General features: G+C 40.5%; 2 protein-coding genes across 4 annotated transcripts in view; one reads left to right on the forward strand and one right to left on the reverse strand.

Annotated features, from left to right (window-relative positions):
• The window catches only part of LOC103463331 (zinc-binding protein A33-like), a 12400-nt gene extending 8743 nt beyond the window's left edge, over window positions 1-3657 (reverse strand). Inside the window, exon 1 of one of the 2 annotated variants that reach the window (XM_008406655.2) lies at window positions 673-3657. In XM_008406655.2, coding sequence (XP_008404877.1) covers window positions 673-894 — 222 coding nt within the window. In that variant the 5' untranslated portion in view covers window positions 895-3657. The remainder of the gene's footprint in view (window positions 1-672) is intronic. The other variant, XM_008406733.2, reaches the window with a different exon arrangement.
• The window catches only part of LOC103463461 (procollagen galactosyltransferase 1-like), a 27127-nt gene extending 1898 nt beyond the window's left edge, over window positions 1-25229 (forward strand). Inside the window, exons 2-13 of one of the 2 annotated variants that reach the window (XM_008406857.2) lie at window positions 4474-5797; window positions 10117-10227; window positions 10309-10426; window positions 11811-11945; window positions 15945-16149; window positions 16249-16368; window positions 18978-19054; window positions 19148-19254; window positions 20738-20870; window positions 22008-22135; window positions 23438-23644; window positions 23726-25229. In XM_008406857.2, the coding sequence (XP_008405079.1) occupies window positions 5580-5797; window positions 10117-10227; window positions 10309-10426; window positions 11811-11945; window positions 15945-16149; window positions 16249-16368; window positions 18978-19054; window positions 19148-19254; window positions 20738-20870; window positions 22008-22135; window positions 23438-23644; window positions 23726-23996 (1830 nt within the window). In that variant the 5' untranslated portion in view covers window positions 4474-5579 and the 3' untranslated portion in view covers window positions 23997-25229. Of the gene's footprint in view, window positions 1-4149; window positions 5798-10116; window positions 10228-10308; window positions 10427-11810; window positions 11946-15944; window positions 16150-16248; window positions 16369-18977; window positions 19055-19147; window positions 19255-20737; window positions 20871-22007; window positions 22136-23437; window positions 23645-23725 lie in introns of those variants that run through there. The other variant, XM_017304555.1, reaches the window with a different exon arrangement.
• Window positions 25230-26128: the final 899 nt, after the last annotated feature.

Genomic DNA, 26128 nt, shown 5'->3' on the forward strand with positions numbered 1-26128 from the left:
TACGCAGTTCAGCTCGATTCTAATTTCACTTCACTGCTCCGTCTGGACTTTCTCCCATTGAAGTGGATTTCTCCAGCAGAATTTTAACTGGGCCAATCAGCGAACAGAGGGASAGGTCGTGAGYGATAATGTCAATTTTCTAGGCTGTTTTACAATTGTAGCTTGCCTGTAGTTTTAGCAATGACAGCAGAGAAAGTGAACAAAGCTTCTCAGACCGTGTTGGCCACACTTTCAAACATTTAGWTGGCATTAGCAGCCGTCTCCGTTCGGCTCGGCGCTTCTCTCTTTGCATTGGAGGATGGTTGTTTACAGCGCAGGCAAGATCCRGTAAGCTTTATGGCATCATATGTCATGGACAAACGTTAGAGATTGGGTAAAATTTAACACCTCTACCCAGTCCACACTTCCAGAAAGAAATCATTTCTCAACAGACCAGCTGTACGAAGCAAAGCCTAGAACAAGGATCTGGTTTTTACCAGGCTAGTATCATCCTGATTAGGGTGTAAAGCCTGAATTTTAAATGTCTCTTCCTATTTAAACTTCCAACTCCATGTCAACACCTTGTTTCTATTCCTAAAAGATTTATTTACAACGCTTTCTAGTAAGCACACAGCTTAAAGTGTCAAAGGTCAAGGTAAAATGTACAAGCAGCACCAAATTCCAGATTCCTACCTTGCAGTCAGTCGCGGCCTCCGCTGAAAGGTAAACCCTGTGGCGTGCGTGGCTGTCAGCTGCACAGTGTTTACACAAGGGCTCCAAGTCATCCAGACAGAACAAGGACAGGTACTCCTCRTGTTCCTCGCAACATTCTGCAGACGCAAACGGTGAGGGAAAAACAGCCTCTGATCCGGGCAGGGGCAGAGAAGAAGAAGAAGAGGCGGCCTGGTCACTCATGGCTGTTCTGACAGATATGAAGACAGTTTAGTTTGTCAGAATGAAGCGAACGAGGGGGAAGCTGGGAACTGGAGAATGGCAAATGGGAGGCGCACYCAAGCGTCCTGGTGTCAGGATTGCACGGTGGTCGGCTGGCACGCATCTGTTCAGAAGAAGTGAGGCTGAATAACAGAATATCTGCTTTCAGTCTTCTCATCTGACGCGTCTCTACCAGATGAAGCCGTGCATCGCCCAGCAGCGAGGATCTGTCTTCTTTAACGCTGTGATTTATAGATGTTCACATTCCTAATTAGGACTTAGCTCGTCCCTTTTCCCGCCAACTGCGTCTGTGTCAGTAAAAAAAAATTAAACAGGTCTGAATATGAGTTATCTATTCTCCACCAGGTTGTAAAGTTAGTTTAACTTTAGTGTACAAACCACACGCTACAGATTTCGATGTGTAATTATTCCCTAAGCAAAGAGAAAATGGAAAAAGTTTGCCTGCARTTCTCACTGTTATGATTCAAAGTGCGTCCATGACTTTTCACGGAGGTCGGCTGGTCATAAAGTTCTGCTGTTTGACATGTAACTCCTCTGTATGGATCCAGTTTCGTTGGCCTTTAACACTCTGAGCTGCTCAGATCCTGAACTCATGAGGCAGATCAGTTTCGTGTGCCTCATATTTCTTTGCTCGGATGCATCAACCGTTGTCCAGTTTAAGGTGAAATGCAGTAAATGATTGGGGCAAAAATGGCATTGTTCATCTTTTTATTTTCTACAAATGTTTTGTTATCATAACAGATTTTATTTAGTTGCGAAGCATATTTTAAGACACTTTACAATTAACGTGAGTGACCATAAAGCCACCCTTGAAAATGTATCAAAATAATAGTACGCTATCTAACTGATTGCGAGTAGATGAAATATGTATGTTTTTTTATTTGACTTTAAAGATATTTCAAGTAAAATGTGTGAAACCTCAGACCTTGTGGGGGAACACTGAGTCCTGTCATGCCTTTGAAGTCAGCTAGTTATTTTAATTTTACTTATAGAGCACATTTCATCCCATCTACTCAGACTGAAATAAAGCAGAACACGCTGGTCTGTCTTCAGTTTGCTTTTCAAGAGGTTTTGTATTTTGTAAAATCATGCAGGAAAAATTCATGCTTCATTATTCTGCTTTTCACTGTCCACTTGCCAATGAGGGAAGGAAAACTATGTGGTAACAGATTCAAAACCAAAGCAGATGATTTAGAGAAGTTCTAAACTTTCATCTCGGAAACTTCAACTTTCGTCTCCGTTGACTTCACGCTTTCCAATTGAACAAATCAGTTTCTTTGTATTCTGAATTTTTGCCCCCACTGGTTTTCAACCGAGCGTGTTACAGACATCCTGGGTAATCTGACTCCTCTCTGTAAGCATCGTTACCGCTCTCATCTGCTGAAACATTTGAGGAGGAAACGCACAGAGTCCTCTGAGCCTCGCCCTCTCACTCAGCAAGCTGTGAGTCACGTCCTTCCCGAGTATCTTAAATCAGAAACATGGCTCATAAAACTCAACCATGGCACTGGTTCAGGACGTCCCGGCTGACGGGATTATTATGGAGGGGGCTCTGCCTCAGGGTATGGATGGGATCTGGTCATATTGCCACCTGCAGGTCAGCAGTGGTTTAGCAGTGGGGAAGCCGTAACGCCAGAGAGGTAAAGACTGGATCTGCATTTGGTTCTTCCACTGAAGCTTCTTCCAGTGTCTTCAACGTCTCATCTTTGAGCACACCAGGTGTTTAAAGGTGGATGGAGCTGTAAGATGGAGTTCGTCCTTCCTGACCCCCACATCTGCTCCTCCGTACCCGAGCATTGTGCGTTAGTGTGTTACATGCGCCAGCACATTACAGGTGAGCGCCTTCAAAACGGATAAATGTGCACAGATTTATTATTTTAACCGCCTAGGGTGATTTTGTGTGTGTGTTTCTGGCTTGTTGGGACTGTCCTACCTGCAGAGTTTCTTGTCTTCAGACAGCATCCTTACAGTAACCCAGAGTGTCTGTCTGGCTACCGGCTCTTGTGAAGAACAGACCTGCTGGGCAAACATACTGCCAACACGACATCAAAGCTCCGGTCTGCGGCGGTTCCCTCATCCCTGCTCCCAAACATTTTATATTATATCTCATTTGTCAATTGTCATGCAACTTTTTTTGGTTGAACATCTTCCTTTGACTCTTCAAAACGTTTTTCAATTTTTGCCTTGTCTGATCATAACTCATTTCAGCAACGCTTGAAAGTTTACAGTTTGAAGCAGAGACTTCTTTCTTCGTTTCACCTTACTCTGGAAACTGACGCTGGTGTTTCAGCGTCCTCCAGGTCATGTCGTACTTGAGCGGACGTTTTTTTTTTTTTCTCCCTCTTTCTACCAAATTGGGTCTTTAGACAGAACCAGCTACCTGCTGGCTCTGGTCCTGGATCTGGTTAAACACAGGAAGAAAGCTGCATGGTGACTTTTCAATCCAACTTTCTTTCATCCAAAGGAACATAGTCTGAGTCAGACGGATGAAACGCCTGGCTTTCCAGCCGGAGGAAGATTGAAACCGTTATTAAGAACAGACTTTGAAGTCAGGCTAGCATTAATCTTCAGGAATGGCTTCCGACATCAAACCTACTGAAGTTTGTAAACTGTGTGTAAAAGATCTGGAGGAAACCAAGGCGAAGTTCACCAAATCTGCCTGTAGACAGGTCCGGTATCCATCTACAATTATACAAAAAGCTCATTGATAATCTCTACAGATTACATCCTAATCTGTAAAGATTACGATGGAAAAGGGTGTCCGGTTGGAGGTATTTGTGCCTGCATTTATGGTTTTCAACCTGAGTGGTGTAAAGGAAATTACAAATTTACAGTAGATTTAAAGTATTCTCACTGTTTTTGGGAATTGTTTGTTAAATCTAAATGTTAAAAAACATTTCTGTTTTACAAAAAAATAGAAGATCTTACCAAGTGTTTTTGCCTCATTTCTAGTAGAAATGTCTTAGTACGCTTGAAATAAGACAAAACTAACTGACAGATACATTTTCCACAAGATATAGGAACTTGTTTCAAGTCAATAATTCCTCAGTATTGGTGAAAAAGTACTAGTTCCACTGACAGATGTTTTTTATTTTTAAAATGGGAATAGAATTGAAGAAATCTGCCAGTGGAACGAGTACTTTATATCAATATTCAATAATTATTAACTTAAAACAAGCTCCTACACCGAAATATTACTTGTCAGTTAATTTTGTGTTATTTCAAACGTCCTACGATAATGGCACTAGAAACGGAGACAAATATACTTGGTAAGATTTGTGTTTTTGAAATGTATGCTCCATTATAAGCCAGTTGGCTCTTGAGCTTTCCGTGTCTGTGTGTGATTTTTTAAATTTAATACCACTTGTCAAATCTTGCCTTTCCGTTTAACTCCGTCCTGAGAGAAAACCTGTCCTCTCATATCAATGCTGGTAAGGTTTGCAAAAAGATGAACAAACTCTTAAATGATTTGGTAACTATCCGGTCTTTTTGGCTTCCACACTGTGTTTTTTTTGTTGTTTGTTTTATTTTGTGCTGTAGAGACGAGACACTGCCTGCCACAGACCTTTATCCCTCTCCAGCCTGCACCAACTGGCTCCAGCTCTGATCTTATTACTGAACTGGTGTACCATGAAGAGCTGCCCCACAGAGTGTGCCAACACACACCAGGCTACAAGTGTGAAGGCTCCTCGTCAGACTCTGCAGCTCTCCGTCTGACAGGGAGGACACATCGGACAACTCAGGGAAACATGTGCTGCTTCGTGGAGCGGAGTTGGTCAGAGCCAGAGAGGAACTGCAGAACAGGAAGCAGTAAAAAATATAACACAATGCAAATCACAGCTGCAAGCATCATGGTCTCTCTTAAACTCTCGTATGTCAAAAATAATGTTTTTTTTTTTTAATAAGACTTTTTTTTATTGCTGTAATGCAAATTAAGATTTTCCCATAGATTATTGGGAGGAGGAAAATTACCTATCTTTTTAAAATGAAATATAAAGATGAAAAGAGTATTATTCTTTACTTGAAGTATGTTGTTTTATCATATTTTGAGGGATGTCTCTCTTTTCCCCTCCACTAAAAATAAACCTTTTGCAACTTATTAAAGCTTGAATTGGCATTCGCAGCATTTTTATATCTTCAAAGGTTATACTTTTGGGTAAAATAGGGGAAAAAAAGAACGTTCCCCCCAAAGGTTTTCAAAGCATTCCCCAGAACAGAACATTCTGATTTTCAGATCCGTCTGCTTCCTGAGTTTTGGTGCTGGGTTTGTTCTTAAAGGGAAAGAAGAACTGAAGCGCTCGAGATGGAAATCATAAGTTAATTTTTTTGTTGTTGTTGTTGTTATTTATTTAAGTAAGGGGGATTCCGTCGTAAGAGTTTCTGAATTTGAATGCTAAATCATTATCATTAATGTTTTTCACTATAACCCGTGCACACGGTGGATTATATAATATATTACAATGGCATTAAAGTGACAGTGAGTTCTCCTTGACGCGGCCCTGTCCTTCCCCTTTAAATCCAGACCCTCCGCCATGTCGGCATAGACAGCAGCTTCCTCTGCTTCTGCATCCCCCGTCTCCCCCTCTCTGGCTACCACTTTCTGCCGCGTCAGCTACGTCTTTTTTCCTCTCTCTCCCCTCCCTGCCATGCTCCGGGTTACCTCGCTGCTGCTTGCCCTGCTGTTCGTTCTGTTGCCGGGCTCGGGCTGGGGTTATTTCCCGGAGGAGCGCTGGAGCCCCGAGTCGCCGCTCCTGGCTCCCAGGGTCGTCATCGCGCTGGTCTGCCGCAACTCGGCCCACTCTCTGCCGCTGTTCCTCGGAGCCGTCGAGCGGCTGAACTACCCGAAGGACCGCTTAGCGCTGTGGTGAGTTTCACTGACGCTATTAAACATTAATATGTGTTTTAGTTTAATTTATGTAACGGGGAGTAGCTAAGAGACGCTGTCAATGAACGCTGACAACTTTAATGTTGGGACAGTCGGTTACTTGTGGAGAAAGCACGTGCACTTTATCCGCACAAATCATATAATGAATGATTATATTTGATACGTTCAGCGGAGTTTTCCTCTCCGCTGGGCGTGGACCGGTTTGCCCGGAGAACGGGACCCATGAGGCGGCCTCCGCCTGCAGAGACGTGCCCGTGAAAAGTTCCATTCAGTCACAGTAGATCATCCCCTCATCCCCCCTTCGTTTTTTCCCCTTCTCTCCTCATACCCAGGCCCCCTCCATCCCCCTTCCACACACCCGTCCTCTTGTCTGAACTAGAATCAGAACTTATAAAAAAAAAAAGCACCTGAGTTTCAAACTCTTCCAACCTAATTGACCATGAAGCTTGTCCAACAAGTATTTGCAGGAAGGAAAAGCTTCGCTCCGGGGCGTTCTGTCATCCTGCACAGATTACTCTTGATTCAGGCTCTCTCACTTCCCTTTTTCTGCTTTCTTTTATTTATTTATTTATTCGTCTTCCATTAAAAAAGAACTGTGTAATGTTTTAATCTTTTCATTAGCATTCATACCTGACAGGTTGAATCTGTTTCTATTTCATGGTCCAGCGGGATTAACAAGGAAACCATGAGCGCAAAAAAAAAAAAAGAAAAGCTCTGAGAGGAAGTTGTGTTCTGACTTTGAATTTTACTTCTAAGGATTTTTAAAAAATATTTAAACGACACAAATAGGTGTTAAGTTGGAGCTTGATTTCCCAATTATCTGTAAATCTTTTTGTGACAAACGACAATGTTTATGTTGAGCTCTTCTTTCACAGTTTATGTCAGGGGGTCGTGACCTTTCATGTGGTTAACTTCATGACACACACAGACATTTTGTTATGCTTGTGCTGCAAGAAACAGGAACAGAGAAGCAGAATGCAGAAAAATATGTGCTTTAGTTTTTTTTTTCTAACACAAAAAAATCTAAAAAGTCTGCCAGACATTTGTATTTAGCCTTCTTTACTCTGATGCCCCTGAATAAAATCAGTTTCCTCGAGAAGTGACTTCAGAGTTAAACTGTATTCGCAACATATAAACATAGCTGTTCTGTCAAGTTAAAGTGCGGAAGAAGGCGCTCTAGTCGGACTAGACTGAAATTAAAACCAAACTAAACGACAACGACCCTAAAAAAAATTGACCTTCAAATATCTTAAGTTCTTTAAAACAAATTATTGATGGTCTTAACTTTTGTGGCACGTATTCCACTTTGTGATCACACACTCCTCGTGAAGGTTTTGTGATTGTGACATCAGCAAACGTTAAAAAGTTTAAGGTGTGTCAATACTTCTGCAAGAAACTTTTTTTTTATTTCCTTTTGATGGAGGAAGACAAAAAAAAGAAAGCAAGAAAGAAAGCTACCTACAGACATCAGTGTGACAAGGTGAGAAGGAACGCTTGGCAGCAGAGTCCGACCAGCATGCAAACTCCCAGAGGGCTTTGCTGTGACGCGCACAATGACTGATGCCAGTTTCATAAATCAGTTTCAATCCTCTCTCTCTTGTTTCAGCTTTCATATCCTTTGGGCATAGTTCTCCAATCCCAAATATTTACTCTTCAAAAGACACTCAGTTATTTTTTTTTGTTGTTTTTTTTTTGTGTGTGTTTGTTTTTAAATCGCTGCCTGTGGACATTGAAAACCTCTCAGCAGTCAGACGCTCCTGCCAGCACGCTGAGAGCTAGACGGATGCAGCGAAGAAGACGGATTGCGGAGTCGGTCACACGTAGGCGTGGAGATGACACCGCTGTGTTAACTTGCCACAGACGCATGGGAAACGAACAGCGGCAGCACGCTGACTGTCACTCACTACGTGACAGGCTTGGGAGGAAATCCATTTCTGTCATTTTTACACATTCTTTCACTCGCCGGCTCTCGCTGCTGCTGCCCGTCCCTCCAACACGCATTGGGATTTGTTATCATAACACAGACAGTAGACGACTGCCTCGCTTTTTCAGCCAAATTCCCCAAACCCCTTTTTTTTAAGGGTGGCTACGCTCTAATAAACAAGACTTTGACCGAATTTAACTATCTCGGCTCTCCTAGGTAATTATTAAAACATTTTGTTTGCATTTTAAAGAAACTGAAGTAAATTGGCAGCTTTCATGCTGATTGATAGCATTTCTAAGGAGTTTCAAGATGCGTACCTCACACACGTTGAACACAGTTTCCTTCACCTTTTCTTTGAAGTCACAAAGAGAAGATGTTAAAAATATTCTGTCGAACCGTGTTAGAGACACAGCTGGCACTGTAAAAAGAAGGAGCTGCATTTGTCCTACAGATCGTTTAACCTCCAGATACAAAACAGGTTTCTTTATAACGAGAACGTAATAAGGAATAAGATCCCAAACTTACAATGGGGCGCCTAGTTATCTTATTTGAAAACAGAAACTTATGGTAAAGTAATTATACATGTTGGTTATTATAAGTATCATAGTTTTATAAACTAGTGTTGTGGCATTTCCCGCTTGACAATTATTTCTAAATTCACTTCAGCAGGACAAAATGAAGTAATTTGTTTGTGAAATAATTCTTGCTAGTGGAGGGCATTTATTGTATCATTTATCGTGAAAAATTTCCTGTAGGAATTTCAATTTATCGTTTTCTCTATAAATTAACGTTACATAAACCCCCTGACTGTGTTATCAGAAATGTTAATTTTACTATTTTCTCCACGTTTGGCTCCGTAAGAGAATCAATAAATATCACTATGTTTGAAAATTTGATGAAATGCAGTTAATATGTGCAGTTTCAATCACACTTGTATAAAGAATCCTGTTTCAAATGTGAATGCTTTTGAAATATCGTTACATTAAATTTCTAAGTACTTATCGCCTAGTTTTTACTGATTTATTTATTTTGCGAGTTTTTAAAAATGCACACATGCAGTTCATGTCGTAATTTATACACACTGTATTTTGCGTTGTGATTCCTAAAACAGCTGCTTTCATTCGTGGGAAAGCACAGTAAGTCTGAAATTTCAACAGAAGAGACAGAAAACAATCAGCTGCCCAGAAATATCTGGTTACAAAACAATTTCTTCATGTTAGTTTGGCGTAAAATAGCTTCAGTTTAAGTTTTAAGCACAAGGAAAGACTTAGAGTATTAATATTTGTACCCCACAATCACTGCATGTTTGTGTGTAAAAGTGTTTTTATAAAGGTCGGTGGCTGAATTTTATTTATTTTTTCCAAAACTGGCTTTAAGAAGGCGAAGAAAGAGCTGAGCAGCATCTGTGTTTACATAGCTGCTTTTGTTTCACTCGCAGAAGATGCAAAGGATGAATAAAAACTGTGAAAATTCACTACTCTGCAACGATCGTGTCACTTATGGTGTGTGTTTTATGTTTTCGTGGCTGTTTTAAAGAAGGCTTAATGTGATATAGAGGAATGAGAATATGTGAACAATTTTCACCGTGACTCACCAGCTGCTCATAGTTGGAAACCAGTAAACTTCATGTTAGCGACTGGCTGCCGTTACGCCGGATTTCATCTAGTTTTTCCAGATTCCCCATCAGTAATCATAACTCTACTATAATCTCCCAAATTACAATAATCCAGTGTTTTATGTTGTTTGGCCTCATTTTGATAACAGTGGAATTTAGTTTATTGGTACTTTTCTAATGTACTGATTACAACTGAGGCTGTTAACTTTTTTTCCTAATGAGTTTTCCAAATTTTACTTTTCTCCCTTTTAAATTCTTAAAAACAAAAAATTTCCAAAATTTAAACTTTATGCACTGTAAACTCCATTAATCTCTAAGAACAATTTGTCGCCTGAAACAATGTTTGTGCATTAACATTAGCGCAAACATTAGCAGTCCACTGCACTAGTGCATTAGCATTGGCTTTTTCCCTAAAATAAGCTTCTTGGCTATAAATTTATTAGCCATGGTTAGCACACTGAATGGAGGAAGTCAATGTAAGACAACATGCTAGTGATGCCCCCCATGCCACAGGCAGCATTTAGGCTAACATTAGCATTTTGGCTAATTTTAGCTTATACACTAGTTTTAACATACTGAATGGAGTAAATCCATGCTAGCCAACATGCTTGTGATTCTCCACATGCTATTAATATTACTTTAGCTAAACGTAGCATTGATGCTAATATTTAGCATCAGAATGTTGGGTACCAACCGACGGGCAGGCCCTGGTTAAATTTCCTCAGAAATGTTCTAGTTCCTCTTGTTGTTGCTCCACAGGGTGGCGACAGATCACAACATTGACAACACCACAGCTATCCTGAGAGACTGGCTTATCGTGGTGCAGAATTACTACCATTATGTGGAGTGGCGACCTGATGACGAAAACAGGTAACGTACATTGAGTGTTTTTTTTATTTTTATTATTATTAGTTTTTCTTCTTTAAATGGGCCCATCTTTTTATGTCCCAGTGCCTTTGAGGATGAAGTGGGGCCAAAACACTGGAATAATCTCCGATATGAACACGTGATGAAACTTCGGCAGGCAGCGCTGGACACTGCCCGCGAGATCTGGGCCGACTACCTCCTGGTACGTTGGCGCCAAGTCATGACACTCAAACTTCTGCTAACTATCAAAGTAATCTGCATTACTTTGGAAAACCTGGATTGATTGAAAGGGAGAGTTTGGATTTTTTCTGTTTCATGGACAAGCTATTAGACATTAGTATCATAGATAGATTAAGCAGGTACCACTTGTAGTGCAATACTTGTGAACTCAGCCTCTAAATCCACTTTTAAAACGCTAAAGCAATTTCCGGGATGAATATAAGATTGAGTGTTGGGGCCATTGTAGATTAATAAAAAAAAATATGAGAAGCAGTGATTTAAAAACAAGCACAATTTCTAAGAAACTCCAATTTTGAGATTGATTTAATAGATTTTCATGAAATTGATTTCATGAAATTTTCGTCAAATTGAGGAGAAAAAAATTACAAGCAGCATTCCTCCTGTCCTTATCTAAAGGCCAACGAGACTTTAGATGCCCATCCCAGAAGAGCACGGCATGTAGGACTTTACATGTTTACAGTTAATGGCATACATTTTCTCAGCCTATCTAAATAATGGCAAATCATGTCATGAGATAATTTTGTCCCTATTTTATTTTCAGCTCAAGCTAAGTTTATAGTTGACCCATTGACCTATCCAGTTTCACTCAAACTGGACAGTTTGGAAGGTGAACCTAGTCTTGCAGAGCAAGCGTGTTCCTATGAACCCTCTCTGACGGCTCGTCTTCAGAGAATACTGCACCAACGTTCGAGTCGAGTACAAAAGACACACCACTTGTTCCACTCGCGGTTCTCAACGCAAACTTTAAAAATGTGACTAGACTCAGCTCTTCTGCAACTATCAGCAGGAGTAACTCTCCTTTTCATATCGCAAAAGTACAGGTACACAAAATAGCCCAAGTGCTTCAAACATTTTCAGCATTCAGTCATTCATTCATTCATTGTTGTAGAGGTTTTCTTTTGAAGTTAAATGTTTTTGTATTCCCTATCAAGCCAGTCTTAGTCAGAGCACAAGCATAGCGGTTGATAAAATGGAGCAAATGTTTGTGCTTCCCTCTTTAAAAAAAAAAAAAAAAAGAGGATAAAATGCCCCTGAGCAGCTGTTTGACTCCCAGCTGCCCCGCAGTTGCTGACTGTTAATGCTCTCTGACAGACTAAGGGAAAATATGGCAGAACATAAACTAATAGCATATCCCTACAACAACACCCCATAAGGCTTGTTTTAACCCATTACGATGAGCAGATCCATGCAGCGTCTGCGCTCGCCTCCCTCTCTGTGATCAAACCACGTTGCCGATGAGTCATCCGCCGGGGAGACGGAGAGGGGAGGGGAGGCTTTCTCTGCAGGCGCGTACACGTTGATGAGTAATTGTATGTAAATATTTAGCCGCTCTCTTTGCTCTGTAGATGTCCGACTGTGACAACCTGCTCACCGACAGAGACGTGTTGTGGAAGCTGATGAGGGAAAACAAGACCATCGTCGCCCCCATGCTGGAGTCTAGAGCTGCTTACTCCAACTTCTGGTGTGGGATGACTTCGCAGGTAATCTGAGGTTTTTTTTTTAGTCCGCTCGAGGTCCCTCGCATCTGTTTCAGTAAATATTCGTTGCATATAGAAGATTCCTTGGTGTAAATATTGTTGTTTATGTAATAGAAGTTGAAGAAGAATAAATGTTCTTAGAGTTCCTGTTCAGCTGCTGCTCAAATGTTACACTGAGATATTTTTCTCTGCAATGTGACACTCTCACCCATCACGTCGTCGTTCTTGAACCGCTGCACACAGAGAGCCAACATACTGTAAAGATTATGTATCCGAGAGCCTCAAAGACTCCCCAGATGGCAGATGAGATTTATGTTTCTGTTTTATGTGCCTGAAAACCTTCAGAGGAGGAGAAAGAGAACAGAGCAGCAAATGAGACGGAGACCAAACCCATCGCAGATGTTCCAATTTGTGGGTTTTGTGGAGCATTGTTCCTGGGTCAAACTGCTGAGTCAAACTCAGCTGCGTGTTTGTCCAGATTGTTTCCAGAATCATCTTTAGAAAGGTCAAATAAATAAAAAAAAGTGATTTTAATTATAAATCTAAACCCTTTTAAATACATTTTAAAGTGGGAATATGATTGAATATATATGGTTCTGGTAAGAAATTTGGGTTTGCTTCTCGTGGGCATGTTGGTGTTTATGATTTATTGAACAGGAGACTTTAGTCCAACTCTTAAACGGGGGCAGACGGTTCTGTAGTTTCCAGAGACGTAATGGAATTTGAAAGCACAAATACCTGAAGTTGTTGTAAAAATTCAAAAATAAGTTAATAGAAATTTGACGTCACGTTGTCGCCGTGTTTGACGCCTCTGTCAGTTTATGAAGAAAAGGAAACGACACTGGACTCTCAGCAATGGAGACTCTGACTGTGAATTTGATGCCTAAAAGTTGCAGGATAAAAGCTTTCAAGGAAGAACTGGAACTGGGTTCAATAAATCCTTCAAAAAAACTTTGAAAATGGTGTTTATAAGTAATTAAATGGTTCTCCAGATAGAAACTTATTTATGATGATTTTTTTCATCAAGCATGGCTTTTAGTTTGAGGCATTAGTGAAAAATGGGAAACACTGTAGTGCATGACATATGAAAGAGAAGTAATGTCCTCATTATTTTAATAGCAAAAAAGAAAACATTATTGAGGATTGTTTTACATGCATTCATAAGAAAAAATATTTTTGTGGAAGAGGAAGAAAAAACACAAAATGAATCATTGTTTCTTTAAGGATTGGTTCCACGTCATGCTAAATTAATGTGTAATTAAGATAGCTGATTTATTTCTCAGGTGTACTGAAATTTTTTGCTCCGTTCAGCTCAAAGGAAGCTTAATGATATTAGAAAATTGTTCGGCGGGTGTGCAGATAGCCCACATCCTCATTATGTTCCATTATGGAGTATCTTCAGGGTTTGTCCACGCTAGCTTTAATAAAAACTCCAGCTGGTTCTGCTCATTAAAATAAGTTACTTAAGCAAAAGCTCTGTGACGTGTGTTTTCTTGAATATGCAAACACTTTTGCATAATTTAGATTTCTCAAACTCATTTTACCTACGGTGTAAGTTTTTTATTTTTTACACAGTTGGGAAAATAAGTATTGGAGACACTGCAGATTTCTCATGCTTTCCTCTTATGATCTGTAATTTTCACTCTACGTACACTTCAACTGTGAGAGACAGAATCCAAAAAAAAATTCAGAAAATCAGATACATTTTTTTGGAGTGCACCGATTTATCGGACAGCTGATTTATCGGTGCCGATTTCCTTAATTTTGGGAGATTGGTGATCAGCCAAGTTTTACACATGAAGCAGATCTTATCTAGCTTGGCAAAGGTCTAAGAATCGACCTCTGTCCTCCAGGTTTGACTGACAGAACGACCCACCAAGTTGTGTCTTTACAATTCACAATAGTCACCCCACTGTTGCCAACTCCACAACTTTCTTGCTATATTGAGCAACATCTCAGACAAGAAAAATGGTGTTAGCCAAAATTTTAATCGGCAGGTTAAGCTTTTTAAAAGTTCAGTGATCGGCCAGAGAAACGCAATCAGTGAACCCCTAATTTTTGTAAATAGTTAATCTGCATTTTATTGCATGAAATAAGTATTTGATCACCTACCAACCTGCAGTAAACCCCTCCTGTCCTCCATTTGGTGCCTGTATGAAACACATCTGTCCACACACTCACTCAATTGGACTCCAATGTCCAACATGGACAAGACCAAAGCGATGTCTAAGGACACCAGGGACAACATAGGCTGCAGGACAAAAGTCAATCAGTTTGGTGAAAAGTGCTGGTGCAAATGGAGGAAACCTTTGGATGAAGGTCAGACTCCCTCAGTCTGGTGCTCCAGGCAAATTCAGGCCTTGTGGAGCATCAATGATCATGAAAAGTGTAGAGGATTAGGACAGAACTGCATGGGAGGACCTGGTCAATGACCTGTGGAGGGCTGGGTCCATGGTCTCAAAGGTTTCCATAGTAACACACTATGCCGTCATGGATTAAATCCTTCAGGGTGCACGTGTCCAGCCAGGTCCATCTGAGGTTTGCCAATGACCATCTGGATGATCCATTGGAGACGTGGGAGAAGGTCAGGAGGTCAGATGAGACCAAATTAGAACATTTTGACATAAACTCCATTCTGCGTTTTTGGAGGAGGAAGAAGAAGGATGAGCACAGTCCCAAGAATAGCATCCCAGTCGTGATGCCTGGTTGCGGGGCCCTAAATGTGAGAGTTTGGGCGACAGCCTCCTTCCCTCAGTGGAAGGAGGCTGAGGGAAGATGGGTCGTGGCTCGGTCGTCCAGCATGACGGTGACCCGGAGCAGTGGCTCCAGAAGAAGCATCTTGAAGTTCTGGAGGGGCCTAGCCAGTATAGAAAATCTATGAATGGAGCTGAAAATCAACCAATGAAGAGCTGTGTGGAGGAAAAGGGCTAAAATCCCTGCTGCTATGGAAACCTGGTCAAGATTTCTGTGTCAGAATATTTTTGTTCTAATGTAAATATTAAAGTCTAGAACTGGGAGTGGGAGCATGTTGGAGTAGGTATGTTACATTAGACGTTTATTTAATTTAAACATTTAATTTCCTTCTGGAATTAATAAAGTATTTTTAATCCAAATTCATTTTTGATGCATTGCTTTTTTTTGACAATTATTCCCTCTGTTTTCGGATAACTGTGCAGCTGCAAGGATTTCTGCTCTCACTTTTTTTAGTTTTGGACAGTTGCTATGCGTAACCATGGCAACAACGAGGCTGAAAAGGAGACTCTTCATGGATGCAGAGCAAGACCAAAGAGTGGAGAAGGAGGGAGGATCATATTCCAGACTCTAACATCCACCTGACTTTCTAACCACACAATCAGATGGCGTTAAAAAGAAGCTGCAAAAGCAAATGAGGTGGATTAGCAGTGCTTGCCAACAACTGTCATCCTGGACAAGTCGCTGTTTAACATCATCTCTCCTGCCTGGCTATTTAGCATGAGTCAGTTCTAGCCAGCAACAGTCTTCAGTCAGAGGCTTTTTCAAATTCGTTGCAAGACTGACTGCTACTGGAGATCCCTCCTGGCCACAGCATCTCTGTCCTCTTTGAGGATGCTGTTTGAGTCACAGCATCATTTAATTTTCATTTGGGACAAATTCAGAATTTCTTAATTGAATGGATTTTTTTCTGTTGTATTAAATTCTTATTTCATTCAATAAAATGCTAATTAAATAAAAAAATCATACAATGTGATTTCCAGGATTGTTTCCTGTACTTGAGATGTACCTACAATGAAAATGACAGATCTTTCTATTATGTGCAAGTTGAGAAACTTAAATCAAATACTTATTTTCCCAACTTTACATTTACATACAACTTATCCAGCTGAAGCTGCAGATTTTATTTTAAATTTTTAATAAATAATTTTTTTTTGCATCATTACTGTAAGGTCATGCCCACTTCCCTTTTGTACGTTTTCAGTTGTCAGCAGATTCCTTTCACTGAATCCAAACCATGTTGTTTCTCAGGGTTACTACAAGCGCACCCCGGCCTACATGCCCATCCGCCGCCGGGAGCGCCGCGGCTGCTTCGCCGTGCCGATGGTCCACTCCACCTACCTGGTGGATCTGAGGAAAGAAGCATCTAGTCAGCTGGCTTTCTACCCGCCACACCCCGAGTACAGCTGGGCGCTGGACGACGTCATTATCTTCGCTTACTCTGCTCGCATGGCAGGTGGGGAGGAAAAATGCAGCTGAGATTGCCTGGTCCCGTTTTTGATCCGCCCGCACATGTCGCATCGTTTGTCTTCTCTCCACTCCCTCCCCTCCTCAGACGTGCAGATGTACGTGTGCAACAGAGACACCTACGGGTATTTCCCGGTGCCCATGCGTTCCCATGCTTCCATGCAGGATGAGATGGAAAGCTTTCTGCACACTCACCTTGAGATCATGGGTGAGTCAAAGAGCTCAGTGAAACTGGTGCCAATTTTTATTTTTTTGTTTAATTGTTTTTGGTAAATGTCGACTGTCTGACACTGATTAGCACCACAGGGAAAGATGAATTAAAGAAAAGACTTGAAATAAATTTATTTTTGGATTGCAGTAGTAGAGAAACATAGAAACTCAACATCTAATTGTAATTTTTGTATCAAATTAACTGGTGGGACCCAAATTATTTTAATTAAATGCAACTGAAGTATTTTTGTTTTAAGTTGACCGGAGTTTCTCTGAATTTTTAGTAATTAGTAATCCAAGATTTTTGTTTCACCTCATCAGGATTATTCTGTTTTTATTCCCTTCAGGAAACTTTCCTTGCAACAAGGCGAGAAAAATTAAAAATAATAAGCTGGACAGGGACCCACATTTATCTTTGTGCCACACACAAGTCCCGGTCAAAAACAGCCAATCACAGCCAGGAGGAATGTCTTAGTGCTGTTAATTATGTCTGTGTACTCGCCGCTCAATGGCTAATGAAACGACTTACTGTTCCAGGAAAAGTGAGCATTCCTGGCAGATTTTGCTAACAGAAAGAAGTTGTAGCAAAGTGCAAAGCTGGAGGGGATAAGATGAGCTGCACGTACACAAAGTTGATAGACAGCGCTACGACCCTTCTCCTGGCTCTGATTGGTTGTTTCTAATTGGCACTGAGAGAAGGCAGAGGAGCTGCATTTATTCCACAGATTATCTTTCATGACATGGTGACAGTTTTTACAAATATGTAAAAATAAATTTTTATAAAAGTACTGCAGCTTTAAAGCGACACCAAGTGATTCATCTGATAAATGAAAACTTGTGTGAAAAAATGGAGAATACAACGGAGAAACGAGAGACGCTAGTCCTGCAGCTGCTATGCGTTTCTTCTCCGATGCAACTAAACAAAATGGCTAAATTACCGCCTTAGCAGAGTCCTGCTGATGGTCCAATTACAGGAAGCAGGCGACTTGCAGCAGATATTCATTTAAGGCTGCATTCACACCAGCCCTGTTAAGTCCACTTTAATCAAACTCTAGTTTGTTTGCCCAGAAAGTCTGGTGTGTTTGAGGTGTGAATGCATAATCGAACTCTGATGCAGACCAAAAAGGTGAACTCTGGTCCGTCTACAAACCAAGGTCTCGGTTCAGTTGAAGTGGATCAGTTTGAGTTTTAGGTCTCAGATTTAAAGATATGGTGCAAAGAGGAACCATCAAAAGTCTGTTGGGATGCTAAAAGTGTTTTAAGTCATTTTTCAGGCATCAGGAACATGCATTCACATAAAACTGGCACAAAACGTACAGCACATATGCAGAGGGTTTATTTCAAAGCTCTTAGATTATTCATTTATAGCTCCCGCTGTCTTCAGTGTTGAGATGCAAACCGACTGAAAGGAGCTAACGAGTAACCTGGAGGCTTTCACATTGAGAAATCGGTCCGAAGCCAGATCACAGATCTATGAACATTCAGGTGGAGTTGAACCTCTACCGCTCCAATCTACTGTACACTTTCTGAATTATTCCAATATGTTGCACCTGGGCCACTTAACAAAGCGCTTCACTTTCTAGTTTAAAATGAACAAAGGAAGAGGAACGTTCCAGGTGAGGATTCTTTAGATACAAGTTCTTGTAATGGAGATCAGGATCATTAGCAGGGCTGCACAATATTAGTAAAACATGATGATGTGTGTGAACGTCGCTTTCGGTTCGTTGCATATCTCAGTGAGTTGAAAAAAAGAAAAAACTAGATTTATTGTGTCCGTCTCGACATGCTGCTTCTGGCTACATCTGCTGTTTTCTCAAAGAAACGGCTTAGTTGTATTTTCTTAATGACTTTACCTCAACGCCACAGAAAGCTTCTCCAAATGTATATTGTTGATATAAAGCGCTTGACTGCATGGTGCTTATTTAATTGTCTGATATTTATGGCAGTTCAAGCAGTTTTTGCAGTATTGATCGCGTGTGCAGTATGACTGTGAAAACCGAGTGTTATTTATTGCACAGCCCTATTTATTAGTGATTTTAAAAAAATACATGTGCTATATTCAGTCTGCGCTATTTGCAAAACTTTACTACCGTAGAGGGTTTATGGTTCTGGTGAGAAGTTTACATGCAGAACAGATATGCGCATAATTGTTTACGTCACTGGTGGATTTCAGTAATCTTTTAATTTCACTGACTTGTTTTGCTTGTTTGGAAATAACATTAACATTTTGGAGCAGCTCAGGCAGAGTCTTGACTTTAATTACCTTGTGTGGAGGGAGATGAAGAACGTCGACTTTGAGCTCATGGCCAAAAATAACTCATCAAAATGCCAGAGGAAGGAGGCAAAAAGCTGTTCAGCAACTACAGGAAGGTTTTGATTGCTGTAGAGCCTAAAAAATATTTTATATTATTTAAACTTGCATTATTACACCATTATCTATATTTCACTAGGTGAGTGCAACTGAATTCCCTGTACTGACAAAGTTACGGCTCTAATTTCACTTTTTTTCCCCCTCTATTTTTACTTGTATAACGTATGATTTCACGCTCTTCATTTTGTGTTTTTTGTAAAATTCTCTTCTTTTTTTCTTCTCCTTTCCTTCAACAGTGAATAATCCTCCACTGGAGCCCTCCAGCTTCCTGTCTCTTCCTCCCAAGCATCCAAACAAGATGGGCTTTGATGAGGTATACTCACACTCCACCTCCTACGGTCAGGAATACGCATTAGCCCAGCGTATGTGTCTGTGTGTGTGAGCGTCTGCATTCGTTTGTGCGCAGGTCTTCATGATAAATCTGGTTCGTCGAGTCGACCGCCGCGAGCGAATGCTGAGAACTTTGTACGAGCAGGAAATCAGCTGTAAGGTCGTTGCCGCTGTGGATGGCAAGTATGTTTCTTCGTCGTCTTCCTCTCCTCCTTCCTGTCGTCTTTTTTTTTTTAGCGCCTCTGGATCGTGTGCGCTCGCCTCCCGCAGAGCACCGAAACTGACATAAACAATCAGGTGAACAGTAGCTGTTCTCGCTGTTTATTCTGCTGGAGGTGGGTTTACATGCTTTCATCTGTGTAAATACAGCCGAAGCCTAAGATTCAAATATTTACAAACTCTTATCTAAATTTTTTTTCTTTTTTTTTTTTTGACTGTGTCTGGTGTTTCATCAGACTGGATTATTCATGTTTTACAACAGTTAGGATTACTATTATTTCTGTTTGCTAGATGCTTGATAATTAAAGATTTTCACATACATGAAGGTCACAGTGACTTTAAACAGTTTGGGAAAGTCTGTGGGATGATGTCATGGCTTTGTGAACTTCTGATAGGTTCAGGTGACCTGAAGCAGCACCTCAACACATTGCTTCCCTGTGTGACATTGTGAAAAATTCAAAGAAATCAAACAAGAACATGGATGATACTTGCATTTCCACTCCAACTGTAATAATCCCCGTTCAGCTAAATGTTGTTCTTTTGTTACTGTTTCATATTTTACTTCCTTCCTTTCTCTCATTTCCGTCATGTTACTTGTGGTTCCTTCCTTCCTTTCTATATAGGGTTGATGGTGGCTGAGATGGTAGACGTTTGTCCTGTAACCTCTGTCCTTACCTCCTTCCTTCTTTCCATCGATCCTCCTTTTTCATAGTGAATGTTTGGATTTTATATGTTTTAAAACACACCTAAAGGAGTTTTAGAAAAAAGTTAGGAAAGCTTGAGTCACAAGTATTGGGAGATTTTTACTCCATAAACAGAGGATGTTATGAAAACCTTTATTCTGAAACTAAAATGCCCCCTAATAATCACTGTAATGACGTGAAACGGCAGACATCTCCAGGCACCAACACCTTGGAGCTACTTAGTCTGTAGAAAAGTGAACATAAGCTTTGCTATAGACGACATATTGATTGAACTCTAAAGGTCGTTGGGTGTAATTAGTTCAGCTTTATGCTCTTCCAGATGAGCGGCCGGTTAATGCTCCGCTCTTTTTCCTGCTCCATAAGCATGTGGGCTGAACTTTATGATCTGGCTTATACTCAGTTGATTGGGCCCAACGTCGCTAGAATGAGGGTCAGCTGTCCGCCAAGCGAGTCCCCGGAGTCCAAGCTTAACCTCTGAGGGACCTCATCAGTCGTCCTGGAAACCGTCCAGCCGTCCGACGCCCTAAAATACAAAAACCTGACGAATGCAGCACCGTTTTGGGAATAAACAAAAGTTGCGTTAAGATCATTTAAAGAAGAAGAAAACTCCAGTGTAACATATTTTATAAAGTTTGGTTGTTTCTGTGCAAGTCAATTATTATTATTTTTATTTTTCTCCTGTCGTGTAATTTATAGATTTAATCCCTCATCTGTTTATACTTAATCCCATCTCTTTCTGCCAGAGCTCTGAATACGTCTGATATAGATTCCATGGAGATTAAGATGCTGCCGGGATACAAAGACCCTTATCACGGTCGGCCTCTCACCAAGGGCGAGCTGGGTTGTTTCCTCTCTCATTACAACATCTGGAAGGAGGTGAGACACTTGAACGCACCAGAGGCATTCGGTTCCCCCTGCACAAGGCCGATAACAGTTTGTGTTTAATCAGTGGATTGGTTTGTTGTTTGGAAACTCKGGTTTTCTCAGACAAATTAACTTTGCAGTTCAGGCTCGTGTTTTTTATGCTCTTGTTTGCTATTGAGAAAGACTTTGGATCAGATATGAGAATATTATTTTATTACCTTTATTTATGATTGAGTAGTAGTGACAGAAAGACACTGACTGTATGTGCCACCATGTTGAAGTTGCTTTATTAGCCGCCTTTAGCTCGTTTCTATATTCAGATCTGTTTTTTTCTTTTCACCATTTTCCACTTGGCAGGTAAGTTTGCTGACCAACCAGGCAGAGTACCTGCATGGTCACTAGACCAGACTGCATCAAGGCCTGCTGGGAAAATGAAAACGGCATCTCCATAAAGCTAGCATATAGCACCAAATTCTCTAAAGTGCTCCTGGTAGACGACCTTGTCGGGGTTTAGACTTGATTAAACACAACGGATCGATTTTTCTCCCACATTTTTTTCTTCCACTTAACTTTCCATAAGTTTGCTTGCACACAACACACTCGGCAGTGACATTTTGTAGCTTATGCTCTCTGCAGAGTCTGGCAGCTATCGGGTCATTTGTGTAAGTCCTAAAACTGCATTAAAACAGATTATTTTTTTATTTTTTTTGCTGAAATAAATCACTTTTCAAAATTTACAAAAATAAAACCATGAAATACATCACTGTGTACATAATGCATCTATAAATTCTGTAGTAATGTTTGTTGAGATGCACCTTTTTAAGCAGCAGCGGTTTCACAAATCTAATACTTTTAAAAGAAAATTGTTTATTTCGCTAGGAGGGAAAAAAAAAACGTTTTAAGTTACAGTCGGTTTAATTGAACGAAATAAAACGGGATCCAAGTTTGAATCACTTTTGCTGTTTTGTTTTGTCTTTTTCGCAGCTACAAGATAAAAAAAAAAGAGGCACCGTAAAAAGTTGTTTGCTTCATTAAATGCCCTATTAAATAACCATTGGGCTTGTTACTGCAGCAGTATGGGTTTATGGTTCAGAAAGTCGCCTCTTGCTGCCTCGGCTGAAACCCTTGTGTCCCTGTGAACCCGTTCAGATCGTGGACCGCGGCCTCCAGACGACCCTGGTGCTGGAGGACGACCTCCGCTTCGAGGTGTTCTTCAAACGCCGGCTCCAGGCACTGCTGCAGGAAGTGACCACACACAAACTGGACTGGGATCTTATGTGAGTAAATAGACATAACCCAGATTACCCCCAAAATAATCCCTCCTGTCAAACATGACATTTCTCCACCAGACATCCAGGTGGTTTGGAAATGTTCTGTTTTAGCGTTTTGCTAGCGAGCACAGATGCTGAGCATCGGCTCAGAAAACCCCCCCAGAAAGTTGCAGTGTTTATTTGACTATCACATTTTTACAGAAAGGCAGTTCAAAGGGCTTTACACCATAGAAATGTGATGCAGTGGCAAATTATGGAACAAGCAATAAACATTAATGTTTGCCAAATGCCATCGTCAAGACCGTAAAGCAACTGTGCCTCAAATATATGGACTAATGTCCCAGTTGTAATTAATCGAAGCCTGGTGGGGGTTTTAGCCTTGATTTACAGGAACTCAGTTTTTCTGCGGTTTTGCAGTGTTTTGGAAGTTTCTTCCATATTGAAAACCTAATGCTTTGCTTCTCCATGTTAATGGAGTTTAGATACATTCACAATGTTTAATCTGATATTTTAACAGCCATCAGTTTCAATATTCTTTGTTAGACTGTAATGATATGGATGTGATATTTTAAAACATACACATAAGACTGTGGTGGCCTTGGAAAAGATGAATAAAAAGGTTTAAAAAATAACTAAAAACTATTAAAATGAATCTTAACTTGGGGGGGGGGGGGAATCAGGTTAGGAAAAAAAAAGGTTTTACATTTGCACCATTCCTTTTATGCATTTATCTGAAGTTTAAAATGTATGTCGTCTGAGCAGGATAGTAAAAGAGGTTAATAAAATCCCTGTAGCTCAACGTTGAATCATAATGTTTCCATAAGAGCCGTTAACATCAGCTCGTTATGCTAACCTGGAAAAAACCTTCGGTAACACTGTATTTGACGGGGTGTACATAAGACTGACATAAACATGACATAACATCTGTAATGAACATGAAGAAGTCTTTATGAATGTTTATAACTGTTTCATGAAGTGTCTTTCGGCAAAAATGACACATTTAATGCAAAGTTGCTTTAAAATTTAATTAAAAATTCCAACTTTAGACTTTAAATTGAAATTGCCATTATTAAATCGGTTTTATTTGCATTATTTGCACTTTAATGCAAAGTTGGCAAAAATGTTTATTTTTTTTTCAATTAAAAAACTAATAGTGAGAAAAAATGAGGTTTCTGTGTATTTTATGTTTTGGTGGTTATTTCTAAATCTAAAAGTTTTGTATGAACTATTGTTTCACAAGGTGAAACAAACAAAAAACAACAACTTTTTTCTCTGTTTTAATTGGTAATCTGACAAATGGCGCCTCAGATACATCGGACGGAAGCGGATGCAGGTGGACCACCCGGAGAAGTCCGTCCCGAACGTCCACAACCTGGTGGAGGCCGACTACTCCTACTGGACGCTGGGCTACATGCTGTCTCTGCAGGGAGCCCAGAAGCTCCTCATGGCCGAGCCTCTGAGCAAGATGCTCCCCGTCGACGAGTTCCTCCCGGTCATGTACAACAAGCACCCCATGTGAGTCCAACCCGCGTTTTCTCTGTCGTCCTCCGCGCGGCGCTCTTCTTTTACACGACCCCCCGTTTTCTGCCCCGCCAGCTCGGAGTACATGGCTCCCTTCGAGGAGCGGGACCTGCGGGCGTTTTCCGCCGAGCCGCTGCTGGTGTACCCGACCCATTACACGGGGGATGCGGGCTACATCAGCGACACAGAGACATCCGTGGTGTGGGACAACGAGACCGTCAAGACGGACTGGGACCGGGCCAGGTCGAGGAAGACGCAGGAGCAGGGCGAGCTGAGCTTCGAGGCGCAGAACTCGGACGTGCTGCAGTCCGAGCTGGAGAACGTGAGCGCGCGGGACGAGCTGTGAAGAAGAAGAAGAAAAGGGAGAAGTAGAGCTCCGAGGCACGGAGACAAGGGAGACTGAAAAAAGCTGTGATGCAGAGAACAGAGGAAAGTATGGAGGGAACATGATCAAAAACAGCCTGAGAGGCAGAGCTAATGGAGGCTTAGTTCACCAGGGAAAAAACAGTTTCCTTATAGATTTCTCGCTCCACTAATGGATCTTTCTCCTGAGAGATTAGATGTCGAGTTAACTCTTGAAGAGTCTGCTAACACCTTTTGGTTTATTTATTGCAGTCGATACAAATGTCTTGCTTTAAGTGTGATCCAGTTATTTTATTTAATTTTTTTTGTACATCAACTTTTCTGAAACTAATGCAAACGTTCACTTAGACTTTCTGTGCATCTGAAAAAGAAAACAAGGTTGCATATATGCAAGTGGATTAATCGATTATTGGATTAATCATCTAAATTTGGCATTTGATCAGTCGGTAAAGGGAGTACACAGATTTAAAAAAAGCCACTTGTTGAAAGAACAACATGTTTGGGCAGTAATGAACTGTAAAACAGAATATACATTTTGCCTTTAAGATGAAAAGAAAAACACTTTTTCAGTAAATATGTCCTGTGCAAAACTCCTGATGTGGCATTTTTAGCTTCGCCTGCTGCAAATTCTAGTTTGCAACCTTATCTTATTGTTAATATAGGAGTATATTTTGGGTTAAAATAAATAATTGGATCACATTTTATTTTGCATGGACTGACTCTGCAGCTCCTCGGGTGTTTATGTTTGTCAGCTCCTGCATGTCCACAATCTGTGGCCTTTTAAACCAAAAAATTTAGGTTTTTTTTTTTTTATAATTTTTTTTTTAATTTTAGGTTTAATGCAGATGATGGAAGCAATAAAAAACAAAAACAATTGTAGTTGACAAAATATGTTCAATTGTTCCTGCTTTCTGTTTTGGATGTATCTTGTTATGCCTGCCTGAGGTCCTGACACCAACGTTTCTCTGAGTGTCTCTTATCGTCTTGTTTAAGGCAAACCTCAGACGTTTCTTTTGTTTTCAACGATGAATGTATCTGAGTCTTTTCTTGCCAAAGAAACGTTTCCACATTTKGACAGTAGCAGGTTTGATTGTCTCTGTGTTTTTTGGGGGGGGGGGGTTCTGCTCTTGACCTTTTGCAGGATTTATTAGCAAACCAGCAGCTTGTGTTGCGTGTTTGTTTAAATTTGCAAATATAGATTTAAAAAAAAAACAAACAAAAAAAAACTAAGTCTCAGCTTTGTTTTCTGCACGTCTTTCTTGCCAATCGGCTTTTTGTAGAAGCATTCAAAGCCCTTTAAGACATTGTGTCAACAACTGCAAAGTTCAATTTATTTTATTAGGATTTAATGTGGCTGAGACACACAAAGCAGAGCATAAAGAAGTTTTACAAAATGTTTTTCCAATTTTTTTTTACAAATAAATGTTTGTCTGAACAGTGTATATAAAAAGTTTTCATACTTTTACATGACCAATAAAATGTGCCGTTCTTTTTTTTTTTTTTAACAAAAAGTGAAAAACTGATTTCTACAAAATATGCAACTTAAAATAAGTGACTGCATCAATATTCACCCTCTTTATAGTGACTGACCTAATTCGACAGAGGTCCAGTCAACTGCTGCTGGCGGGTCTCACAACGAGTTGAATGCAGATAACTTAAGTGCAGCGAATGTGTCTCCAGATTGTAGCATAAAGTAAAAAAAACTAAACTAGATGTACGCTGGTGGAGATTGTCATTGATCCAGGACATAATTATCCTAAGTGGTTCAGTAGAAAGCTCCCCAACTTCTTTGTTCCTTGAGCACTGAAAGCCATAAACGTACAGCCAGAGATTCACTGGAAAGGTCAATACAACATGCTTTGAAGTTAGTGGGAGAAAACACCTAAGCATTCGAGAGGATAGCAATACTTTTGCAAGACACTTTAAATGAAACGGAAAAGAAAAGAAAACGTCCCGAGCGTCAGCTGAAGCTGCTGGACTTAAAACATCTGGACTGAATCTTTTGGCAATCGGTTGTTTGTTTCAGCCCAAGCCGACCCACGGTGCAGCTCAGACTTCTTTTAATTACCACTTCCTGGTGTTTGCCCTCTCCGTAATTACATAATGGTCAGTTTG

The sequence above is a fragment of the Poecilia reticulata genome, linkage group LG1 (genome assembly GCF_000633615.1).
Source record: "Poecilia reticulata strain Guanapo linkage group LG1, Guppy_female_1.0+MT, whole genome shotgun sequence".
NCBI lineage: Eukaryota > Metazoa > Chordata > Actinopteri > Cyprinodontiformes > Poeciliidae > Poecilia > Poecilia reticulata.